The following is a 23,014-nucleotide window of genomic DNA, read 5'->3' as shown; positions in this document are numbered from 1 at the left end:
ATGGTGCACTCAAAACGGTCATGAAGTTGAGTGTGGAACTATGGACACTTCTCGTCCTCAATGGTCGCCATCTTGGCTACGTAGCCGAAGGGGAGGGATCACTTTTCAAACTGGAAATGGCGCCCGAGGACTGTGCAACCATGAACGTCACTGCATTGTACACATACATGTGTTTTTTGCACTAAGCACCACTATACTGTTGTCGGATATAAGCCAGCAGTATGTTTATTGGGTTAATTTAGCAGTCTGTAATGATTTGGTTCCGCGAACGATAACGCGAATGCTAATGCTAGTTTGCTAACTAGCCCATTTGTGGTTGTCATTTCCGCTAAGTGCACGTGCAACTTGTTTGGTTTAAGACAGCACCACCCTGTCAAAATCCGCACACTACACCAATAAATACATAGTGCACAGAGTATTGTACTGACGGAAGTATGTGATTTGAGACACAGCACATGATTTAGTGTCATACTTGCATTTAGCCATGCCATCTAGCTAGTTTGCTGTCAAATAACTGTCTGTTTGTCATTCACTCTACAGCAGGAAATGGCACTTCAGAATAAAAGCTCTGTGCTGGAAATTTACTGTACTTCACTTGACACATTTGCAAGTCACTTGGGGTCCATTTAGAATGGATCTGCGACTTTTGGACCACGACCCACCAGCTGGGAAAATGTGCCATTAAACCTAAACATTGAGCTAAAATAGGCTAACAGGCTCTATAGTCCATCAGAGGTGGGTGATAGTTTCCTGTGGGCTCATGACCCCTTTCACATTACAAATAGTCTTTCAGTAATTGTTATAGAAAATATTGATTAGTGAAGCTTTAATGGACACTTACTTACTCGCATTAAAAATCACTTCAGGTACCTTGTGGAGTTTTTGATGACATGTAGTTATGGAGCAATGTTTTTATGAGTGGTTCCCTGTTTTGTTTGTATCATGCACACACACAAGGACGTGTGCAGGAAATGTAACACACAATTTTCTTGCTGGTTTCACACACAGACCGTATTTAAATAATGGGCATAGCCACCGTATCGTTACCCAATGTTGAGGACTCCTGTTTCAAAGCCATGAGTTTGGCATCTTTTTCATCGTGGAGCCAGAAGTGATCCTATTCGGATGCGAGGGTGGAGCTGTGGAGAAGCGAGGGGTGAAACTGACTCATACAGGTGCATCTCAAAATATTACAATATAGTGACAAAGTTCAGTATTTCTTGTCAGTTATTTCAGAAAGTGAAAACTGTTTAATTTCCAGACTCACAGTCCTGAGAAGAGCTCTAATCAGCTAATTAAGTCAAAACACCTGCAAAGGTTTCTGAGCCTTTAATCTCTCAGTCTGGTTCAGTACACACAACCACATCACAGGGAAGACTGCTGACTCCACAGCTGTCCAGAAGACAGTCACTGACACCCTCCACAAGGAGAGTAAGCTACAGAAGGTCATCACTCAAAGGGCTGGCTGTTTGTGTGGTCTCAGTGGTCCAAAGCCTTGTTTTCAGATGAAAGCAAATTTTGCATTTCATTTGGAAACCAAGGCCCCAGAGTGTGGATGAATAGTAGAGAGACACAGGATTCAAGTTGCTTGTGTGAAGTTTCCACAGTCAGTGATGATTTGGGGCGCAGTGTCACCTGCTGGTGTTGGTCCACTGTGTTATAGCGAGTCCAAAGTCAATGCAGCCATCTACAAGAAGATTTTAGAGCACTTGATGCTTCCATCTGTGGACAGGCTTTATGGAGATATTAATTTCCCTTACCAGCAGGACTTGGCACCTGCCCACAGTGCCAAAACCACTGGTAACTGGTTTGCTGACCGTGGTATTACTGTGCTTAATTGGCCAGCCAACTTGCCTGACCTGAACCCTACAGAGAGGCTATGGGGTATGGTCAAATGGAAGGTGAGAGACACCAGACCCCAGAATACAGATGAGCTGAAGGCCGTTATCAAAGCAACCCGCACGCCTCCATGCCACAGGGTAGCCCTGACCAAGGATTAGGTGCATAAATGAATATTTTGAGATACTAGATTTTTGATTTGCATCAGCTGTAATCCATAATCATCAAAACTGAAACAAAAGAGGCTTGAAATATTTCACTTTTTATGTAATGAATCTAGAATATATCAAAGTTTCACGTTTTGAATTCAGTTAGAGAAAAAAAATACTTTTCCATGATATTCTGATTTTTTGAGATGCACCTGGTGACGCCTCACACACAGCCTGTCACTCAAAGCTGCCACGTCCTCAATGATGCATAACTAGAAGCCTTAATAAATTTTAAACGGATGAGTTAGACTAAGTGACATAGTGTCTTTTCAGCACAGTTGCAGGAGGTACACAAATACACTACATTGGCACATTTCATACATATCATATCAATGTTTTAAAAGAAGGTAGAGGGGATGGTAGATGGCGTGACACCTATGTGAGACCCCTGCCAAACTGTAGACCACTGTTCAAGACCAACAGACGACACAACTGGTTGTGTTTTAGCGAGTCTTTTGCTGTTTCTTGTTGCTTGTCCCTTAAGTCGTCAACCTATTCTGATCTCAAGCTCCACATCACAGTCAACTGATCTCATTCATGGCTTCATCTTAAATCTTTATATGTAAAATGTACATTCCTCGTACATGCCTGTTGCTGCCTGGTCAGGTAAAGATCGACTCATATCAGGTGGTTTGATCCCTAATCTACAACCTTTTACCACCCTCCTGGAATAGATGACATCACAATGGGGTGTAGTTGCCACATCAACTACTTATGTGCACATGCAAATTAATATACTTTTCTCTCAGAACAAGTCTCTACTTATTAAAATGGAGCTCTATATCCATTCACCATTCTCTCTCTATCCCACTCCCACCACGTTCTCTATCAGCTGACTATGGGTGTTCCCTCTTCTGGTCAGCTAATCAAACTTTGCCACAATTTCCTTCAGCCATTCATGTTGCTGCTGCCAAACTTTAAATCTGTTCTCCTCTCTGCTCCTGTCAGCTGTCATTTTAGGTGGAATTGTCGTATCTTCCTCCACCCCATTCACCTCCAGTCACCTTATCCAGAGCCAAGGACATGCTCATCAACAGCCCACTCCTCTGGTTGCCCCATCTATGCCCCTTGACAATATTTGGAGTAACTTCTCTCGATGTTAACTTAAAGCAACACTTACCTTTCTGGAAATTTTACACTTTTCTTTGTTAAGGTTAAAATGCTATTAATATGCTGATGGCACACCAAAATTTAAGTGAATTTCACCAGAGATAAAAACTCCTAATTGTACCATTCTCATACGGTTCTAAGAAAACTCCGACCAATCATTGCATTTGGACCGAATGCAATGATTGGCCGGGCGTCCTGTCTGTCTCCCCCATGTGGAAGCCTTCGACTAGACTGACATAACCGCTCACGTAACAGTTTGCTTCTAATATAACATATAACGTTATAAGACAACACAGCATCCAGTTACTAATGGCTAACGTTAGCCTACCGTAGCGTAGCCTCTGAAACATTAACGTTATCTTCCTTGTGCATTTCCACTTACTAGTAATGTTAACACTACTATCTAACGTTAGCCTACTGTAGCGTAGCCTCTGAAACATTAACATTATCTTCCTTGTGTGTTTCCACTTACTAGTAACGCTAACGCTACTATCTAACGTTAGCCTACTGTAGCGTAGCCTCTGAAACATAAACATTATCTTCCTTGTGCGTTTCCACTTACTAGTAATGTTAACACTACTATCTAACGTTAGCACTGTAACCTTAAGGGCCGAACATACTCGGGCCGTATGCGGAACGGACTCCGCGGAGGTCTGCGCGGACTCAAAGCGGACGTCTGGAAGCCCTGTGCATGCAAAGCTCAGATTTTACGACTGCGCAGATTCCGCTCCACGCACTAGTGACTGCTCGGCATGTATTTTTTCACGGACATTTTTACAGGAAACTACAACACAGAAGTGTGCTCCACTATGAAAGCCCAAATGACTGCGGACATTCCTCGCGGAGTCCGCTCCGCTTATAGTACGCCCAAGTATGTTTGGGCCTTTATTCTAAAACTCATTAATCATCACTGACTCTGGTTAAGTTTTAAAACCCTGGTTTTGTGTTTGACTGTGCAGGACAGGGAACATTATGTTTAGTTTGCTTCTAATATAACATATAACGTTATATATGACAATACAGCATCCAGTTACTAATGGCTAATGTTAGCCTATTGTAGTGTAGCCTCTGAAACATTAACGTTATCTTCCTTGTGCGTTTCCACTTACTAGTAACGTTAACGCTAACGTTAGCACTGTAACCTTATTCTAGAACTCATCAGTCGTCACTGAGTCCGGTTGAGTTTTAAAACTCTGGGGTTGCGTCTGACTGTCTTGGTTGTACCGTTACACTCGCTCTCCTCTTCCGTGTGTCTAATGTTACCTTGCAAACGCCTACATCTATCATAAATGTAATTAGGACGTAATGGAGGAGGGGGGTGGGACTTTGGAAGGAGGCGGGAGTTGTGGATGTTCAAAATTTTTCTAAGTGTTGTGTGAAATGCAAGAAAGGTAAGAGTTGCTTTAAATAGAGACCAAACAGACATTGTTAACTTCAACTCACATCTGGCCAGAAGGCTCATCCTGTGTAAATGGAAGGACTCTTCACCTCCAACATATGGACATTGGATCAAGGATGTTATGTATCATTCACAATTGGAGAAAATCTGTTGTTTTAATAAAATCAATTAAATTTAATTATTTTCTTGTCACTTTTCCATTTTTTAATATTTTTGTTTTATCTACTTTTTTTTTTTAATTTATTATTTCTTTCTTTCTTGTCTATTATATTTCCTTTGACTGGTCTGGCTTTCTCTGTTTGTCCCCGGGTTGATAGGTGGGTGTGCTGTTTTTTTGTTCTCACTGGTTCTGTGTTTGTTTATGAATACCTTGTTTAAAAAAGAAAAAGTCCATTCCTCTTCACATCCAGATCCTCAGTTGCCTCTTCATCTCATCACCACCACCAGCGTCTAGACTCCTTAATCTACTACGTCTTTACCACCCTCTTGGAATAGATGACATCACGACAGGGTCTAATCGCACTTTCGTACTTATGTGCACATGTAAATAAATATTCCTTTCTCTCAGAACGAGTCTCTCGTGATAGAAATTTATTTGTTTTGGGTCAATGTGGAGATGTGGTACCTTGACTTTGACTTGTCAGGTATATAATTTGCCATATTAACCAAAAACAAGCACAGCTGTCTGGTTTCTTTTTCCACACATAACAGATTTTCCAGCACCTTTACTTTATCAGTTGTTATATATTGATATTGACGTCAGTGCTATTCTGTGCTCCACATTTTGCTTCTGGGAGAGCAGCTGCTTCATAGCCATGTATTCTTAGCTTGTCACAACTGACGAAGCACAAGTGTGTACTTCTATATGATATGATGTTGAAATCCTATCAACTTCTGGATGTCACTGCGTTTCCTGCGAGTGAACAGACATAACACTGGGGTTCACAACATTCATGCAAAAATCCAAAAAGAGAAGCTGTGCTCTAACTTTTAAATCCCTGGCACAAAATGTCAAGCCCCGAGCTAGTAACCTTGGTGTGTTTTCTTGATGCCTATTTGAATTTCACATCAGAAGTAGCAAAAAAAAACAAACAAAAAAAAAAAAAAAACCCACCTTTTATCATCTCAGAAATATTACTGATGTACAGCTCTCTCTCTCTCCTGGGCAGATACTGGAGGAATAAAGCATTCTTTCATCACTAGCTGGCGTGATTACAGCAAACCTCTGGGTTTTTTTTTGGTCTGCCAAAGAATCCTCTCAGTTTTGAGTTGTCTAATGCGGGCCTTAGATGTGTGTCAGCCTGTACAAACAGTTTGTGCAGCCAAAATTAACTCAGAGTGGAAAGAAGCAATTATGAAACAAAATCTGATTGATACAAATTTAACAATGAGGAAATGACTGTCCCTTGACAGGAATACTTCATCCTCCATATTACCATGAGTATATCAATTACTCCTCATGCCTCAAGTGGACAAAGAATCCAAAAACTATGAAACAGTCTTGGTACATTCAAGTCTTAGGCAACCATGTTTAAAAAACTATATAAAAGAGTCCGTTTACAAACTCTCACATGTGAAGGACTTCTGTTGTGTCACAGCCTTTAGCCTTGGTCGGTAAAGGAAATAGATGATAGTTACGCTTAAGGTAACAGTTGGGTCAGCAGAAGGCTTAAAAGAGGCCTCCAGGTCAGGCTACTTGATCTTGGTTATGAACACACTCCATCTATTGTCTCCCAGTTGTGGCGGAGGAAGTACAGCTGCCCAGATAAGGGTGCGTAGCCGGCTCTGTTGCCATAGCTCCCAAAGTTAAGGAGAAAGGAGACTTCCCTGTGCTCCAAGCTCAATTGACGAAACAGTCTTTTTAGATATGTGCATTTTGTTAGAGACAGTCCAGGTGAGTTAGAGTGAGCCAGGTGAATGTGCTTGTTGTTTAGTAGTAGTCAATAGAAACTTCACAAAGCCATAGTTTGGGACCGAATAATCTTGTTTGGGATCGTGGAGTAACTTGCAAGGGAATACTGTTTGGGTTAAATGCAAGAACTGGGCAAGGACACCCTGAAAATCTCTGGATGGCATACATAGTGTTACGCTCTGTATGTTGAGCTGTTGTATGTTGTGATTCTCCTCAGTTGAGTCTTCATTAAATATTGTGTGTGATCCATCGAAGTCTTCTGAGGTCTTCGCCAGCTATTAAATCATCAGCTCTGAAATTCCTTCAACATCACACAGCTCATGTGATATAGTTTCATTTATCTAGTCATACGCTCATTACTTCCCAAACAGACGGTCTTTTTCGACAACGAACTTAACTTTTAGTTTATCTTCTCTATCTCCTTTAATTTTAGCTTATATTGGAATTATGCTATGTAGCATGTGAAATAAAGTATGGTGAATGTGCTAGGAAAGTTAGTATCGGCACGGTCACTACCTGGAGCTTGCATGTACGGAGCCTGGGTTTGATGAAGGTGGCTGTGCTGTTTGGGCTGAGACAGCCATGTGTAAGTAAGGTAAAGGAGGTTATTGGGTTGGTGCGGGGAGCAGTGAGACCTGGCATTAGGGGAGTGTCTCAGGAAGGCCAGAGATCACTGTCTAGCCTCCTGGAGATGTCGTGGGACCAACTAGACGAAACACTGGTGAAAGGAGGTTCCCACCTGATGACCCCAAAGATGTGTTAGTTATCACTGCTCACTGGTCTGTATAGTTAAGCCTTGCCATAATAGCTTATCATAGGGCTTAGGAAGTTATTCACTGATTGCTGATCCTTTCTCTAGAGCACAAATTTCTTGTGTTTATTTGAACTTAAAGTAAAACTTACCTATATTCTCTTTAATGCCAAACTTTGACAAAAAAGCAATTTTACCTGGCTGAACACAGAAGCTGCTGGTCTACTGCTGCCTTAGTCAGTAAGTTTGCTTGTGTTTTTGTGTATCTTTAGTTAATCTGAACTAAACCTGAACTAAACACCAAAGTCACTCAATAACACAAACTAACTGATTGAGGCAGTAGTAGACCAGCAGCTCCTGTGTTCAGAGAGGTAAAATTACTGTTTTTGTCAATGAATTATGCAAAGACAGGGAAAAAGTCCAGCTTTGCATTTTCTTTTGATCACAGTCTGTTTTTATAAAAGTGTCTGTGACATCCGAAAAGTGGCTTTGACTTGTAACTGAAAACATGTAGCCCATTTTGTAGAAAATACTGAGATATATATCATGCATTGCCACTCAGCCTCTAAATACAAACATATGAATTTTTGTCCATATGGCACAGCCCTATTCCCCATTGGAAAAGTCTGTCTGTTTATAAAGTACTGAGCATACGACACGATAAATGAGACCAACACTGTATTTATAAATAGATGTCTTGATAAAGTTTTGCTGTTGTTACATGCGGCCCACTTTTACTTCAATTTATCAAGAGTCTTCCGTTTTTGGATTCTTCTTTCTCTGGAGGCTCGCAAGCAAAACCAAGTTTCTTTATGAATTCAGTGTAACATTTGGAAAGTAATAAGATATATAAGGTCACTTGTACCTACATACTGTGGCAGCTGAATCACTGTGGACACTCCCTAGGGAACAGACATACCGCTCTGTTTTTGGGAATGATGAAAACATTTGGAGTGGTGTATTTTTCTCCCGGGAGCCATCTTTGGCATTTCTGTAACATTCTCAAGAGATTACAGTTGCTGGCTATGTGTTGCTATTTGAGTGCAAGCTAAAGTTAGTTAGCAAACTGAAAAACAAAGTGAACCATGACAGCAATATAGTCCACGATGAGCAGCGCTAAAATCAACCTGCGTAGTTGTCCCTCCATTGTGACATTAGAAAGTGTCACATTTATCTTGCAAGTGTACTCTTTTTCAACGTTTGCTTTACTTCCTGGATTTTTCCCACATGGAAATTATGACCAATCAAGAGCAGCTTTCTCACACGAGGCATTTGATCTGGTCCGCTTGTAAATGCTGCCGTGAGAACACGAACCAACTCTAGGCAATGCAGCATCAGTGTGAAGAGTTTCAGCTGACTTTTTCATATATGAGGGCCAGAGGTTTTGAGCACATAATGAATTATTGTGTTATAATAACAGAAAATTGATGTTTTTTTATTAAAATCAGTGTAAAATTTAATGAGTGCATTTTGTGTCCTCATGTTATTTCATCTATGACAGAGCAGGCACCCCAAATTGGCCCTCAATCACCAAACTGTAGAGAAAAATTTCATTCAGAATGTAGCAACACACATGCAAGACCTGAAATAAAGCCAGTATTGCACCTGTTTTTAACATCACTCCACTTACTCCATGTCAGTTTTAGGAGAAATTTCAACATTTGTCATCAAATCACTCAGTGGACCAGCACATGAGTACATGTCAGACAGGCTTTTAAGAAATGTCGCTTCTGGATTCATCTGGCCCGCTGGGACTGGCTTTCATGTTCTGTAGCTCCATGGACCAGAACTAAGACCTGCGAGGAGGCAGACTCTAGTATGTGTGGACTTAAAGAAGCATGTTTTAGTCTATATAGATCTCATCTCTGGGACAGCCTCTTTAAATCTTGGTATTGACATTGCTGATCTGACTGAATGTGCTTTGTTTATTTCACATTTCCACCATGTTGTTACATCTATTTGTGTTGATCTTTTTTAAATCTATTCTCTGTGAACATTTTGTTTTGCAATCTTCCACGAAAAGCACAGAGTTAGATTTGAATTAGATGTAACAACCACTCCTGTGCTGAGCTTTAAGAATACAAAAAAGAAAGCCCACAAAGGTATCACTTAACTCCACCACACTAAAACGCACTGCATAAAACATCAAAGGGTGAAAATGGGCTGCTCAGGAACAAAGAGTAATGATTGCACTCACTCGATGTGATGGACGTTCTCGCCATCTTTCTGCCACACATAGGTCATGTTCGGGGGGTCGGCCACCGCCTGACACTGGAGGAGTGCATTCTGGGACTTGTTGAGAGAGGTGCTTTTGGGAGGGATGATGATGACAGGCGGACCTGGTGGGAGGCAGATTATCAGGTGAAAAAAAGGGCTGCAAATAATGATCAATATTGATTCATTTGTTTTTTGATCAACTGACGAATCATTCAGTTTATAAAATGTCAGAAAAACCGAAACCACCTGAAAACATCCGGAGCAATCAGCGTTTGATATGCAGAGCACAACACCTTGTTTTCCCCATAAAAGCTGGTCACTCACTCAAAAGCGTTTCACTCATGTCAAAAGTAAATAACTCCATCTCTGAGCGCATCGCTGCCGTCAACATGACATGTCCCTTTATCATCACTTCAGTGAGGTGTCTGAAGAACTGCGTCAGTGGCAGAAGACACTAAAACTCTGTGTCTTTGTCATCTCTCATTGAGACTTCAGCACAGTAACCCTGATAATAATGCTTTCTAAAGCAAACTGAATAAGCTCATGTTTAGGAAACAGGCACTCGGGTATATGTTTGAGCCAGGAATCTACTTTTAACTTCACTACATTCACCCTTTATACCTTTGTTATAACCCGTCTGCTTTAAATGCAGTGATTTCGTGTCAGGGGCGAAAAGCACATGAGGAACACCTTTGCTGCAGATGCCAAGTTCCCATCTGCCTGGGGGAAAAAGACATCGCAGGCATTTCCAAAACCGGGCCCTACTCATTCCCACGCCATGTCAGAGTGTCACTCTGTTTGTAGTCACCTTCACAGCTAAGGGGATAGGTGCAGGGGATAAACACAGCGGCAAGCTTTGGGACTAACTTCCCTCTACGTGGTGAAAAAAGGAGTGTCAGAACTTTTCATAACCATGGCGAAAAATAAAGCTTGACCTAATTTTATGTTTTTTATAAAAGAGAAAAATATTTAATCCGTATGTGCTGCTCTTGTTTACCTTAATTTTTGTAGATAGATAGATAGATAGACAGTGTCGCAGTGGTTAGCACTGTTGCCTCACAGCAAGAGGGTCCTGAGTCCAAACCCAGGAGGGAGCCCTTCTGCGTGGAGTTTGCATGTTCTCCCCATGTCAGTGTTGGTTTACTCCAGGTACTCCAGCTTCCTCCCACAGTCCAAAGACATGCAGGTTAATTGGTGACTCTGAATTGTCCGTAGGTGTGAATGTGAGTGTGAATGGTTGTCTGTCTCTATGTGTCAGCCCTGTGATAGTCTGGTGACCTGTCCAGGGTGTACCCTGCCTCTCACCTAATGTCAGCTGGGATAGGCTCCAGCCCTCCTGCGACCCTCAAGAGGATAAGCGGTTCCTGAAATGAATGAATAGATATCCTTCCTAGAGAAGGATCTATTTCATCCTTTATACAATGTAACCTATAAGATGTTTACGTCTATTTGACAATGGGCCTATTAATGTCTGTCTTAGTTTGAGCAGGTTAAGTTTATTAGGCTAATTGTGAAACTTTATTTGTACAGAGCGTCTTCCATGACGAACACATCACGGTGTTGTACGTGGTCAGTGAGCAGGCATCGGTGCAGACTCGCTGTTGGAGGGTTGTGTAACTCACTTCCACTCCTCACTAGTTGGTTTGGGATGGCACTAAGTGTGGCGGACCCTCTGATATGATGATATCTCCTTCCATTGTTTTGCGGACGATGTGCAGGTTTATTTGCCGTTAGGAATAATAGAGACTCACTGCAACCCCTGTTCAACTGTTTGAGAGATCTAAAAACTTTCTGTGCGTGAATGAAAATAAGACTGAAGTTATTGTGTTTGGTTGTTCTGATCACCTGGATGGAAGTGCTGCCACTCTTGGCCCTTTAGGGTTATACATTCGACCATTTGTTAAAAATATGGGCGTGGTTTTTGACAGTACGTTTAAATTTGACAAGCAAATTAGCTCTGTTGTCTAAACCGGCTTTTTACAGCTGAGACTTCTGGCCAAAGTCAAGCCGTATCTGTCTTACAAGGATTTTGAGAGAATCATACATGCTTTCGTAACAACTCGGCTTGACGACTGTCACTCTCTTTATGTGGGTCTGGACCAGTCGTCACTCCGTCGATTGCAGTTAGCGCAAAATGCTGCTGCTTGGATTTGAACTAAAAGAAGAAAACACGAGCACATCACTCCATTCTTGTTCTCACTTCACTGGCTTCCTGACGGCTTCAGGACTGATTTTAAGATTTTATTGCTTGTTTTTAAGGTTTTAAATGGCACAGCACCTCCTTATTTATGCGAGCTCTTACGCATGCACACACCTGTCAGAGCTTTGAGGTCATCTAGTCAGATGTTGCTGGATGTCCCTAGATCTAGACTTTTCTGTGGCTGCTCCTAACCTTTGGAAAAGTTTACCCATGCAGATAAGAACTGCTCAGACCGCTGAATCTTCCAAGACATGTGAGCTGATCTTTGACATCTTGAGTCCACATATTGTTTTTTGTTTGTTTGCTCTGTGCTTCTGTATTTTGTTAGTTTCTTTTATGCTTGTGAAGCACTTTGGTCAACTCTGGTTGTTTTTAAATGTGCCATATAAATAACTTTGACCTTGACCTTTACCTTGACCTCTGTGTGAATGTGGAAATGGAGTGGAAGTGGCTTGGGAGAGGGTGTAAGAGGGGGTGGTTTGGGAAAGGCCCCCCCTGTCTTTAAACCATGATGCCATGATGATGGAGCACATCTGGCCAACTTTTTAAACAAATACGGAAAAACAGCAGCAGTTACATGAAGTGTTGTGCCTCTGGAATAACACTGAGATCTCTGCTTTTAAAAAGTCCTCTTTAACCACTGCAAGCAGACTGAAATAAGTTACACATACTGAAGGTGAAAATGTAATTAGGTAGTTAAAATTAGCTATGGTAATTTTTCATGTGTAACTTTAAAGTTCAGATGAATCAGCATTTTGACACTGTCTGGTTTCCATATCTAACATATCCCTGATGGTGTAAAGCAAGTATATCCAGCGACTGGATGTTCATATCCGTCAGTGAGAGAAAGACAAAGTCCACTGCATGCTCCAGTTGCTAAAGCAGTCCACTGCAAAATGCCTTGTTCATAATCTGGTGCTGTCACAGATACAACTTTCCTCATGTGAATACATTTTCTAGCCATGGTATTTTGGGGAAACGAAGACACAACAATGTAGCATGCTGTTGCTTGCTAGCTTAATAAATCTTATCTCTGTGCAGCAAAATGTTACGGATTGATTGATTGGTGGATGTCATGATATTGGCTGGTAGAAGCTTACATAAACACAATGGTGTAGTGAAGGGTATACACAGGTATACAAGGTATACCCATCTATTTTTCTGGTCCTTTACAGTGTACACACCTATCAGCCAAAAAGCCACTGGAATATATAGGAAATTATACCAACTACCTCCTTTGTAACCGACCCATCTATCAAGTGGCACACCCACCTCATCAACTACCACCACACCACTGTGCAAGCACACGTCATATTTTCTTATACAGGAATAAAACACAATTAGATTGTAATTTAAGAATATGAGGAAATAGATTTTTTGTAGATGTTTTTGCATGTTCTGTTAAATATGTGCACAGTATGGCTAGGAATGTGATCTGAAAGGGTTAAAAAGGCATTTTTCACTTCATCTCGTCTTTAATCTTTGATGTTATAATGAGGCAGAGAGGCCAGAGAGGAGGAGATGACAGTGGGAGATTGTTCATATCTCAGTTGGATGGGCTTTCCTTACTTTTTTGATTAGCCTACCTGCTCGACTTCATTAAAACATGTTTCATCAACAAGTGCTGCTTTTTCATCAGTTTGCAGTGGCCCACGCATCCTAAAAATATTAAAATGTGAAGCAACTTGAACTGTTTGACTCTAACTAGCTACTTTTTTATTTTAACCTGAGTGGGTTTCTCAAACGCTCATTTTCATTTTTACATGAGAGAGTAATTTCACTTTTACATAATAACTAGTCCATACCCGTTGGTAGCTTTGTCACCTTCTACCTATGCCAGTCCTCAATGCCTATGTGCAGTTTCACATAGATTGACCATGACCACGTCAGTGAGTAGAAAAACGTGGGACAGACAGAATGACTGACTGACAATTTTCGTGATTATGTACAGCATACCATACCATGACTTAGTCATACCAAAAATTAGAAAACAAAAACAAACATTGGTCCACAGGGGGAGCCACAGCGATCGGTCGCATTTTAGCCATTTTTAAGCATTTTTCTGTTGTTATAGCGCCACCCAGTTGCCAATTAGAGTTAAATTTCTCCAGTCACCTTGAGGCGTCCTGTTCTACATATCTACCAAGTTTAATAAAAATCCATATGGTGGTTAGGCCTAGATAAGAAATTAGCTCTCTAGCGCCCCCATTTTGTTTGATGGGGTCAATAATGGAGGGGTCCCCTCAGATTATGTGTGGTCATATGCCTACAAAGTTGCGTGGTGATGGGTGAAACCCTTGAGATGTTATACACCTTTATGTGATGAGCCACACCCTCCGCAATATTCATTGCCTTATAGAAGCTCAGTTTGAGTAAGTTTTCCAACTTTTGCCAAGAGGGAACTTTAGATATTGGTCCCTAGATTATGTTCACCCAGTTTCATGCAGATCGCTCAAACTTCCTAGGAAGAGATCAATTTGAAGTGTTTTTCAAAAAATTCAAAATGGCGGAAAATCTATATAAGCAGAAGTTATGGGTTCTTGAGGCAAATGTGTTCCTCATGAGGAGAGGCATCTCTGTGCAAAGTTTCATGTTTCTACGACATAGGGGGCATGAGATATGCCCATTCAAAGTTTGCAATTTCAATCGGTTGCTATAGCGCCCCCCTTTGGCCAATTGATGTAATATTGCTTCATTGGCATCCTCCCATGACCCTCTACCACTGTGCCAAATTTCACATGGATTGACCAAGTCAGTGAGGAGAAAAACGTGGAACAGACACACAGACACACACCCACAGAGAGTTTTTGTCATTATATAGTAAGATAGATTTTGAGCACTCACCACTAGATGCTGAAAGACTCACAACCAGGAGACATAAATTAATCCATCTTACTATCATCTCTACCCTTAATATCTTCTACATATCAAAGATGCAATAAGGAGGATGCAGATTTGTTTTCACATGCTATGGAGCTGTGAGATTGGAGAGCTATTGGACATTGAAGATCAGTAACATACTATATAGAGACATTAAACTGGAATCAAGTCTCGGCTTAACGACCAAACAACAGCAAACTCAGAGAAAATCATCACTTGTGCCCTCTGTGGCATAAATGAGATAAGTGGCACTGAAGCTTGAGAATAAACATGTTATCTGGATGTGAAGATTCATCTGCTATCAGTTCATGTGGCATTTACATAATGCTGGATGAAATAAGTGAAAATATGCAGCGTTTATGTTTCAAAGGTCATGATTTATACAATAAGCATGCCGATACATGTGCTTGGGAGGAAGACAAACCAAGGAAAAGTCAGTGCATCAGTGGGAACAATGAGAAATGCATACTGTGTTGTGAGTGAATGAGCTGTAGATTTGACAATCACTGTACACACGGCACGCCGAGAATCATGACTTTCATTTGACGATTACGCCACAGCAACTGAAAAAGCTGTCAAGGAAAACCTTTTCAAAGACAAAACAAAAAAAGTTGAATAAAATCTTATTTCACAATATCACTGAGACTCAATAGTCTCAAATATACCAATGTTATCTCCTTGGAAACCAATCACATACAGCTACTACAACATGCTGCTAAAATGTCACATTTATCTCTTCCCCGTAGCGTGCCGAACTCCGACACGTGTGCTATTTGCAAAGAGCTAATACAGGAGGCTTGACATACCACATGCCTCATGTATAAATAACCACATGATCTCCACAGCAGTCATTACAGATTGGATTTATAACCTTAAAATGCGTGATGGATATATGCATGAGTGACAGTTTAGAGGTTACTTAAGGCTTTTAGACTGACTTCATCCAGATCAGCTATTAGTCTCCTGTAATCCATCCATGTGGCAACGCTGCGCAAAAACGCAGCCAAAGCTCAGATAATGTGACTTAGACTGAACAGTGTTAGGGCGGTATGTGCTCATGGTGTTGATTATTATTCAAAATGTGACCACTGCATCTGAGAGATTCCAAAATGAAGTGAAACCGTGAGGAGACGTTGTGCCAAAAACAAAATATTTCCCCATGCACCATGCTCCAGACGAGTCCCTTTTCTCCGGTGAAAATCAGCAGTAGGTGTAGGAGTAGGAGTACAGGAAGAAGTCAGAAATAAATTCCACAATGTATTATGCAGCACTGTGTCGGTGTAATCCTATGATACACAGTGGCATATTTGCATATTCTACATGTGTACGTCCTCACATCGGACAGTTAATTTGGAAATCTGCAAACTTCTATGAATCCGTCAGTGCTGGAAACATCACATCTCATGATATATTTTCCTCAATACCTCAAGAGAAATGTAAATTTTTCACTCAACCAGGAACATTTTTAGAATAAAAAATGATTAATAATGTGAATCTGATGACCAGAAAAAGAGATGTTTCATTTCAGTCAGCTACGGCAGCCTGGTGAGCACTGGAAAAAGAACTCCCATCTCTGAAATGCCGGCTTCAAATTGAGCAAAACACAAAGCTTTATCACGACAAAGCAACTCCAAAAAATCCCAGTTGAAATCCTGTCTCATATCATGATATCAATATTATCTACACAGGGATAGAATGAGAGTTGAATTCAGCTGGAGTTTCTGTAACCACTCTGTCATATGATGCAAGAAGGAGAAACAGAAATGTAAATTTGGGTGGCTCCCAGCCAGTCAGGCACACACACATCACAGAGACTGAAGGAACTGGCAGGCAGGCACACAGAAAGAAAGGCAGACAGGCAGACAGGCAGGCACACACACAGAAAGACAGACAGACAGGTAACAACTGACCTTTGATCTTCACTCTCGTCACGCGAGTCACGTTTCCCTCAGAGTTGGAGGCGTGGCAGGTGTACTGTCCTGCTGACTGCATGCTCGCTGCTCGCAGAGATAAGGCTCCTTCCTGGTAAATAAATATGACACGGCAGATAGACTGAGAGGCACATGAGATGATAGATGAATAGATGTGGAATGTTGCATTTACTCAAGTACTGTACTTATGTACCACTTTTCAATCATGACCTGGTTACTGAAGATAATCCACTGACGTTGTTGTGAGCAGTTTCATGTAGGAACTATTTTCTGTAGCACTTTACTTGAAGGTATCTATATAAGAGTGACATGACACTGTCATAACTATGACATGACACGGCCATGAACCTGTCATAAACATTTTGTACATGTCATAAATGTTTATGACTGCTGTCATTAAGTGTCATTAGGTTTTGTAATGACATGTTGACATTGTTTGGGTTGTCTTTGTCATGAGAAGTTGACATTAAATTAGTTTGGGATGTCCTTATTATGACAACTTGACATTAACCAGGATGACATTACCAGAAGATGTCTTTATGTTAATGTCAAGTTGTCATAATAAGGACATCCCAAACAAATTTAATGTCAACTTCTGGTAATGTCACTTTAATTAATGTCAAGTTGTCATAATCAAGACAATCCAAACAATGTCAACTTGTCATGACAAAGACAACTTCTGGTAATGTCATCCTGGTTAATGTCAAGTTGTCATAATCAAGACAACCCAAACAAATTTAATGTCAACCTGTCATGACAAAGACAACTTCTGGTAATGTCACTTTAATTAATGTCAAGTTGTCATAATCAAGACAACCCAAACAATGTCAGCTTGTCATGACAAAGACAACTTCTGGTAATGTCATCCTGGTTAATGTCAAGTTGTCATGATAAGGACATCCCAAACTAATTTAATGTCAACCTGTCATGACAAAGACAACTTCTGGTAATGCCACTTTGATTAATGTCAAGTTGTCATAATCAAGACAACCCAACCAATGTCAACCAGTCATGACAAAGACAACTTCTGGTAATGTCATCCTGGTTAATGTCAAGTTGTCATAATCAAGACAACCCAAACAAATTTAATGTCAACCTGTCATGACAAAGACAACTTCTGGTAATGTCATCCTGGTTAATGTCAAGTTGTCATAATCAAGACAACCCAAACAATGTCAACTTGTCATGACAAAGACAACTTCTGGTAATGTCATCCTGGTTAATGTCAAGTTGTCATGATAAGGACATCCCAAACTAATTTAATGTCAACCTGTCATGACAAAGACAACTTCTGGTAATGTCACTTTGATTAATGTCAAGTTGTCATAATCAAGACAACCCAAACAATGTCAACTTGTCATGACAAAGACAACATCTGGTAATGTCACTTTGATTAATGTCAAGTTGTCATAATCAAGACAACCCAAACAATGTCAACTTGTCAATACAAACAACGAATGACATTTAGTGACAGCAGTCATAAACGTTTATAACATGTACATAATGTTTATGACAAGTTCATGACAGTGTCATGTCATAGTTATGACAGTGTCATGTCACCCTTATGTAGATACCTTCAAGTAAAGTGCCTACCCTATTTTCTTTCTACCAAACTACACCCACCAACCTCATCACCAGGCAGAAGAAGCCAAGAATCTGATACCTCACCTAGCAGGTAAGAGGAGAAATATGTATTCTTGATTTTAGGGTGAACTGTCCCTTTAAGCTAGCACCAACAAGCAAGTAGTTTACCTTAATGTTAGTCTGGTTTGCCTGGCTACGCCCCCTGTATGCTTTGTGTCTTTTTGAAATAAGCTTTCGTTTTCACAGGAAACACACAGTTTCCACATGTTAAATGCACACAGTCTTTTTTCAAAATAACCCCTACAACCAAGGTTAAAATTACGCTTTTTCATTTACTTTCTTGAATTTAGGCAACAAAAGCCCATGGTTAGGTTTAAAGGAAAACATCATGGTTTGGCTTAAAGTAATGTGGCCGTTACTAACGCAATGTAACATCACGTGACATACATCACTAGCATAGCATGCTGCGCATATTAGCACACTATGTTGTTTTAAAAATAACTTGATCGACTTTCAGTTTCACACAGGACAAGTCCAGAGGGACTCCCAGGTGATCATCCATAGTTTGTTTGACCCATCCACCACCACCCCCTCCCACCTTATGCAGACTCTCCCACTTTTTAAGCTGAAAACACATCGGTGCCGCCACGGTGCCGTGTGTCAGGTAACACGTGTCATGTGCTGCCCCTAGCACACACACTAGATGCTTCACGCTGCAGCTTGTCAATAGACAACCACACAAAGTTGCTACTTTCACTGAAAGATCTGTACTTCCTCCACCTTTGTGATAGCTTAAAATCAATAAAGTTGATTTCTCACTCAAAGAGTTCACCAGGCAGTATCTTTCTGGCTATTGTCTTTATAATGATGAGATTGTGGGTCCTTTAGCTCAGGATATTTCTTGACCTCAACAACAGGTCTCTCCTCATCCATTCTTTGTTTTACACGAGAAAACAACAACAACAGAGTTCTCTTTATGCATCTATGGTGAGGAGAGGAGTCAAGCTGCCATAAGAGCAGAGAAGAGGAGCTGTTACAGGAGCTGGTATGTACAAGCAATGAGTGATTGGGGGAAAATGCATTAAATTCAAAGGGTGGCCAGCCTGGAAAAAAGACAGTGGCTTAAAGTGCCACAGGGCAGTGCGACCATGAGTGCCAACGCGTATCTAGATGCTGCCTGTGTGGGGTTGTACATTGAAAATAATGGGGGTGTATTTTTTGATGTGCACCATTTGCTGCCGGTGTGTTTTAGCCTTTTATACGACAGTAGTTACCCAGGGAGTCAAAACTGCTGCCGCCAGGTGCGTCTTATACAACTGCTAAGGGTGCCTCTGTGTGTCGGTGACTGACGCTGATGGCTACTGATCAAACGTCGTTTTTTACAAACAGACAATACAGTACATAGATATATATGATAGATACAGAGACACATTAACAAACTCCTTATATTCATACACAATGCACACACAATCATATTAACATACCTGATAATTTCTTCTTGGAATCACGCTGCCATCTTTTAACCAGGTGATGGTCGGAGTGGGATTGCCATTGGCAGCACAGGCAAGAGAGATGTAACTTCCAACGAGAGCCTCAATCACAGGGGGCGGGGCTTCGGTGAACATGGGAGGGGCTATTGAACAAAACATGAGAAAAACATTTAACTAAAACGTATCTATTGTTTAAGATTCACAAGACAAAATCAGAAAACTTCTCCCAGCAGAGGTGAATTGAGGCGAATAAAACTAATGTTACACATGGACACTTCACTGTCTACAGCTAAAAGAAATCTAAAGCAAGATCCACACTGTCTTCCAAGCAGCAGCAAAAAGAGGAAAACTGCAAAGAGAGAAGTCGGACTAGCTGACAATAAGTCCTTTGTCTCCCTCATCCCTCCCTTTTATCAATTTATATACAGCGTGACAGCAGCTCGGCCTTGTTTGTTAAACAGCGGCAGCCTGTGTTCAGTTTACTGACATCAACTTACATTATTATTTCACATTCCAAAGTGAAAATGTCAGTTTACGCTGCCTTTTAGATCTGCGAGCGTGAGCGTTTTGCTGCCACTTTTAAGGCTCAGATCTCATCAGAGAGCATACAGAGAGCCTTTTTTATCCAACGTCCAACTCCAAACATAAACAAACCCCTTGCAACTTCAATATTTTATTTCAATTCCTCTGACTCATACCCTTATTGAACTCGTGTATAATAAATAACCAGAGAAAAGGTTTGAAAATGGCTTCAGTATTTTAGTTTGTTTTACAGGAATAAGAGTCATTTTTCTTTTCTTATCTGAATTACAGGCTGAGATGTTTGTTTTAGTGTTTGTACACAGGAGATACCTGGTGAAATTCTGCTCTATAATTAGAAAATAACCTGCCAAATACTCCTGGTCCCTTAAAAAAAAAAAAAAAAAAAAAAAATCAGCTCCTGCATGTAAATAGATTTCGTTCTTTGAGCTCTGCATTTCCAGCCTGTGGAGGCCACTGACAATCTCAAATGTTGAGGCAGAGTGCAAACAATGGGATGTGAAGAGCATACCTGCAGGGCACGTCAGTGATGTTACACCCAAAGCCTCAAGTACACAGTCATAATCTATTATAATTCTCATCTCTAACCTGACGCACACAGACCAACTCGGTGAAACTGTCTCGCCTGGCTTTGATCTGCAGCGTGCACTGATACTTTGTTCTGTATGTCTGCACGTAGAGTCATGGCAGAGGTTTTTTTCCCCAAATAAGGATAAACTTCAAAGCAGAAAAAATAATGATGCATATTTCATATTTAGATTTATTATTTAAACCTATCAATACGTATGATGACAACTCTATTCAGAGATGATTCCTTCCCAAAATCTACATGAAGAAAGCCAAAAGTTATCCAAATTCCCTAATCTGTCTAGACGGTGTGAAAAAAAGTCTTTAAAATAGAAGTTTTTGGAAAAGCTGTTTTATAACTTTTCAAAAGTTTGAGTTGAAACAGGTGCTATACATACAGTAAGACATGAGCAGTGCTGCAGAATAGATGGAATAAAATAAAAGATCAGATGGGCGTAAGGTGCAGAAAGAAGATTTTTTTAGATAAAAGTACACATTTAACTAAACTGCTTAATGAGGAACTGAATATCCACGTGTATTGGGAACTCACTGATCTGCATTAATTAGCTAAGATATGGACAGTTGCTGAAATACTGCAGGAATGACAAACTGAAATACAGGATCTACATAATTTCTGGATAATAAAGACTTTAAGACTTAGTCATCTTTGCTGCCACCAGAGTGCAATCCTGCTTAGTGAAGCTTTAATGTCAAATTGAAATAAAAATGTACTTAGCTAAAAAGAGAATCACACATACAGAATAAATGTATGTTTTATTTATTTCTCTGCAGTGACAGTGAATTCTTGGTTTGGACTGAGATTCCATCACTACAGAGGGACCCAAGAAAGAGACACAGCTAACATCAGGTAAACCCCTCCTTTGTATAATTTGGGGCGAACACAACACAGTGAGAGCGCCAACAATGACTCAGCAGGTGTTGAAATGACATTGTCAATAAGTGCCCCTTTTGCACCGTCTGTTCAAGGAAGAAATTTCACGCAATTATTCCAACTTGCCATTCTTTATCAGAGGTACAATCGAAGAGCAGGGTGACAGTTTTCTCGCCTTAAAGCCAGTTGCAGAGGTAGTAACAGTGCCGAATCAATATCTGTGTAAAAAGGGACAACCAGCAGGACAGACCCATGGATGGGACAGGCGTGAGGTTTTGATGATGTGTTATGTTTGTAAAATCATAAATGGGATTAACATAAATGACTTAAAACGAGTATAAATTTGCAAATGCAATGTTTGCATGGCAAAACATTCTTTAAAGTTAGCGCTTGCCTAAGCATAAACAAGACTTGAAACAAGAGAAGCTTAGACATGGAGTTGCACATTTGAGGGTCTTTCAATGTCAATAGAAAAGCCAAAGACTTGTGTGACAAACAAGTATTTGGTGGCACTGTGGGTACTCTTCATCCATTCCAATTCCAGTCAGACACCCAGGTAAATGATTGTTTTTACCATGTTAACCCATTTACAACCATTTCATTGTATATTGTATATATTTCAGATTGTCTACTTTACTATTTTATTATTTATTCTATTTTATTGCCTACTTTAATATTTTATTTTATTTTATTTTATTTTAATGTCTACTTTAATATTTTATTTTATTTTATTTTAATGTCTACTTCAATATTTTATTTTAAGTTAGAGGATACCACCTTGGGGGTACTGCAAGTCCTCAAGGGGGTACCACAAGGATCTGTTCCAGGCCCTTTATTATTTACGATAAACATAAATTGCACTGGACAGAATATACCAAACTCTGCCTTTCCTTTCTATGCTGATGATACTGTCCTTCATTGCTTTGCACCCACCCCTGCTAAGGCTTTTAACTATCTAGTATAGTATTTATCTAGTATGCATTTCATAGAGTACAAGAACAGCTGCAACTTGCTCTAAATGCAGAAAAAAACAAAGTTGTGTTGTTGTTTTTTTTTATCAAGAACAGCTAATTCTGATTAGAAAAGTGTTACCAGAATTGGTCAATGAATTGAGTTGATTTCCAGTTTTAAATACCTAGGGGTTCTGTTTCATCATTCCTGACAGCTAGACAGCGGTGCTTTAGCACTGGATATCTCCATCTCATGTATGTGCACGTCATCACAAAATCTGCTCCAACAGAATTTTCTCACCCAAATTTTGAGTGACCGACAACTCTGGCGGTTATCCAGAATTAATAGAACCATAGTTATAGCTGTAACTCTCCTTTAAGTTGATGACCTCTTGCCTTTAAAGGCACATTCGAGAAGTTTTTACTTGGCGTTTATTTCAGAATAAGTCTTACTTTTCTTTTTGTGTGAAACAAATTGATGGAGTCTACCATTATACCTGTCATTGAATATGGCAATGTGTTGTGTATGAATGCCCCTGCTCG

General features: G+C 40.3%; 1 protein-coding gene across 3 annotated transcripts in view; it reads right to left on the bottom strand.

The window, feature by feature from the left end:
• Positions 1-23,014, bottom strand: part of igsf9a (immunoglobulin superfamily, member 9a) — a 110,383-nt gene that overhangs the window by 47,212 nt on the left and 40,157 nt on the right. For all 3 annotated transcript variants that reach the window (XM_049603483.1, XM_049603485.1, XM_049603484.1), the window contains exons 5-7: positions 19,517-19,665; positions 16,428-16,539; positions 9,418-9,559 (exon numbers count right to left, since the gene is read on the bottom strand). In XM_049603483.1, coding sequence (XP_049459440.1) covers positions 9,418-9,559; positions 16,428-16,539; positions 19,517-19,665 — 403 coding nt within the window. The remainder of the gene's footprint in view (positions 1-9,417; positions 9,560-16,427; positions 16,540-19,516; positions 19,666-23,014) is intronic.

This window comes from Epinephelus fuscoguttatus, linkage group LG18, assembly GCF_011397635.1.
Source record: "Epinephelus fuscoguttatus linkage group LG18, E.fuscoguttatus.final_Chr_v1".
In the NCBI taxonomy this organism is placed as follows: domain Eukaryota; kingdom Metazoa; phylum Chordata; class Actinopteri; order Perciformes; family Serranidae; genus Epinephelus; species Epinephelus fuscoguttatus.
The sequence above is the reverse complement of the archived record's forward strand: the minus strand, read 5'-3'. Positions and strand labels throughout refer to the sequence as shown.